The following is a 3217-nucleotide window of genomic DNA, read 5'->3' as shown; positions in this document are numbered from 1 at the left end:
TAGTCATACATAATATACTCTGCCCTAAAGGCATGCGACTTTACAAAAATTCAGTGCTTCAACAAAGCGAAATCTAGTTTTAAAACTTCTTCTTCACAATAGACTATTCAAGATCTGTCCATCGCAGGGAATCGAATCCCGGATTTTAGCGTTTTAAATTCGTAAACTTATCACTGACCTAGTGGGGGGGGGGGGCGTTCAATGTTTAAGAAACATTTCTTTTTCAATCTGTCGGCAGGTTGTAGAAATAGTGAAATTTGTTAGTATTAATTAACCTGGTTAAATAAATGTCCGAAATTTGAACTTACACCAAGTTGTCCAAAGCAAGCCTTCACTATCCCTGTTAAGAGATGTCTCGAGTTCCGAGGCCAAAGAGGCAGGGTTTAAGTACAGGGTATTCATGGTGTACTTCCATCGTTTGGCACTCGGCAGACAGGTACGACAGAGCTTTTTATTTTGTTCCTGAGCTTCTTGGAAAGCCGAGGAAAGTTTCGAGTGTCTTTCTCTTAGTTCGTCCCGTTCCTTTAAAAGAACTGCTTGGCTTTCCTTTGATGCATGCAAACTTTCCTGCAGATCTTCATTCTCAACAGTCTCCTAAAGTAAAAATCAAAGAAATAACACATCATGAGCAGTAGCGTCGTGACCATAGGCCATTGAGTGGGCACGTGCTCCCTCCAATGCTTTTATATAATCCCAAATCCACGTATAAATATTTGTCTGTAAGTTAATCCAAGTAATAGAGGAAACTTAATAATATTATAGATACAAAGCACACCACTTACCATTATTTATATGATTATTATCATTAACCAATCACTGATAACAAATATGACTTGTTTTTCTGACTGTTCTCCCCCCCCCCCCCGAAAACAACAACAACAACAAAAACAATTAGCTGCAGAGTTCGGATTAGTCCTAAATCCATACATTAAATTGACTACGTTCAATTATCTATAGTATACTGTAAAGTACTATTAACATTTATCCTGACTTAGAATAAAGAAAACTAGTCCTAGCTGTTGTGCAACTACAGACTTGCCTTGCTGTATCGAAATCATATTTATGGGATACCATTCCAAAATTAAATGCAACTTCTAAGTGTTTGAGGTCCGAAACGATCAGGAGTGTTTTGTTGTTGTTGTTACCAAGAGTGGTACATAAATTAAGTTCCTCCAATGAAGAAAGATATTTCCAATCAATTTTTGAGTCTTAATTTGGTTTTACTATTTACTTTAAACATTGTTTTTGTAGTAAGTTTTCCAAACATCTCACCGAACGAACTTGACGCTGAAGATCCACTACCTCAGACAAAAGTTGGATTACTTCTTCTTGCTGTTGGAAGCAGTCCTCTGACATCTTATCTAGTTCATCTTGGAGTGAAATAATTTGCTTTTTTGCCTTGGCTAAATTAAAAAAATAAAACATTTGATTCTTTCTTTCAAGACAGTGTGCTTGACATATGAATTATAGCTTGATACTTTTCCTGCCTTTTCGATTATTTTTCAAAAACGATGAAACACGAAATGTTGCCTACAAAATAAAAACTAACTAGAAAATACAAACTACAACAGATGTTACTGGTAAATAAACTTATTATGTTGAATATCTATAAAACAAATTTTTGTGGAAGCTCTTATAATGCTTGGTGGCCCTAACCAAGATGGCAGCTCTTATAATGCTTGGTGGCCCTAGCCAAGATGGCAGCTCTTATAATGATTGGTGACCCTAGCCAAGATGGCAGCTCTTATAATGATTGGTGACCCTAGCCAAGATGGCAGCTCTTATGATGCTTGGTGGCCCTAGCCAAGATTGCAGCCCTTATGATGCTTGGTGGACCTAGCCAAGATGGCAGCTCTTATGATGCTTGGTGGACCTAGCCAAGATGGCAGCTCTTATGATGCTTGGTGGACCTAGCCAAGATGGCAGCTCTTATGATGCTTGGTGGCCCTAGCCGAGATGTTGAACATTGATATCTAACATGCACAAATGCGTTTTACACATTAACTCTTATAAAGTGATGAGTACCTACCTGTCGGTTTTTCAGTACAAATGTCTAGATTGAACGCTATCTTATAAAATCAGTTGCGTCCAAAAAATAAATTAAAAAGGAGTTGATACCAAGAGCGGATATGAATGTGCTAGTACTAGCTGAGGGTACCCCTTAAGAAAACAAAAAAAAATACATAAATGACATTAAACCCCTAATGACCTTCTTAAGATGCTAAATGGATATCATACTTTATGGAAGGTCATAATTAACTTATTTAACTGATTAAGTACTAGTATCTTTAAATTCAAAGCCAAAAGTCTATTAAAAAAGTTAAAATATCATCTATTTCAACGTGTTTTTTGATCACCCTCTTCTCGGGCAAAAAATCCTGAAACAAACAGCCAATATTTTTAGCCGAGGCATAGCGGCTCATAGAATGGCTCTGAGGTTTTTTTCAAGTACAAACTTTTAGGTCATAGCTTCGTCATCTCTTGACTAATTTGAAATCTAATTATAGTTTTGGACTCAGGAGTCAAACCCTTTCGACTGATGTATTTTGCCACGCCCAAGGTCTCATAGACTAATTTACTCTAATTCTACCTAATACCATTTCAATTTGAGGGTAGGCTCATAGAGATCCTGATGAGTGATAAAATCGAATCGGGTATACGTGTGCCCCACGCTTGGTATTGCTGATGCACAAAAATATAGCTAATAAAAAGAAAAAGAAAAAGAAAAGGTTTCAGATATATTTACTCTAATTTTGCATAAAAGAATTTCAAGTGCATTGGCTATTGAGGATTCCATTTTGTTTCATCTTTATCAAAAGAATACTCTACTCTCCACCCCCCTCGTTACTCAATCCTCCCTTCTTGGATAAATACATAAATTCTGTAGTTAACACTTTCTGCCATCGTTCGATTTTGATGCAGAAGAGATCATACTTTCGGTTGTTACAAACCCATCAAAAGTGTAGAAAATAGTATTTCAAATATCTTAAGGAACGTGTGTACTTATTAATTGGTCTGACTTTACCTTATATACTCACAACCCCCCGTGAATAATAATGTAACCTAACCGATTTCTTTGACGAGGTCTTGCAGAATCTGCTGTTCCTTCTTTTCTTCGTCTTCAATATTTGCTTCCGGAAAACTAACCTGTAAACCAAAACCGTATTTCTTAATCCAAGCATGTTCGTGATTTAATAATATATGAAATACGCCTAGT

The 3217-nt window shown here is 36.6% G+C and overlaps 1 protein-coding gene across 1 annotated transcript in view; it reads right to left on the bottom strand.

The window, feature by feature from the left end:
* Positions 1-3147, bottom strand: part of LOC111087417 (trafficking kinesin-binding protein 1-like) — a gene marked incomplete at its 5' end in the record, with an annotated part of 8691 nt that extends 5544 nt beyond the window's left edge. Inside the window, 3 exons of the mRNA XM_022393987.1 lie at positions 309-594; positions 1273-1403; positions 3069-3147. Of these exons, the coding sequence (XP_022249695.1) occupies positions 309-594; positions 1273-1403; positions 3069-3147 (496 nt within the window). The remainder of the gene's footprint in view (positions 1-308; positions 595-1272; positions 1404-3068) is intronic.
* Between the last annotated feature and the right edge of the window lie 70 nt (positions 3148-3217).

Source organism: Limulus polyphemus, unplaced genomic scaffold (assembly GCF_000517525.1).
Source record: "Limulus polyphemus unplaced genomic scaffold, Limulus_polyphemus-2.1.2 Scaffold2126, whole genome shotgun sequence".
Taxonomy (NCBI): Eukaryota; Metazoa; Arthropoda; class Merostomata; order Xiphosura; family Limulidae; genus Limulus; species Limulus polyphemus.
This window is presented reverse-complemented; position numbering and strand designations above follow the sequence as displayed.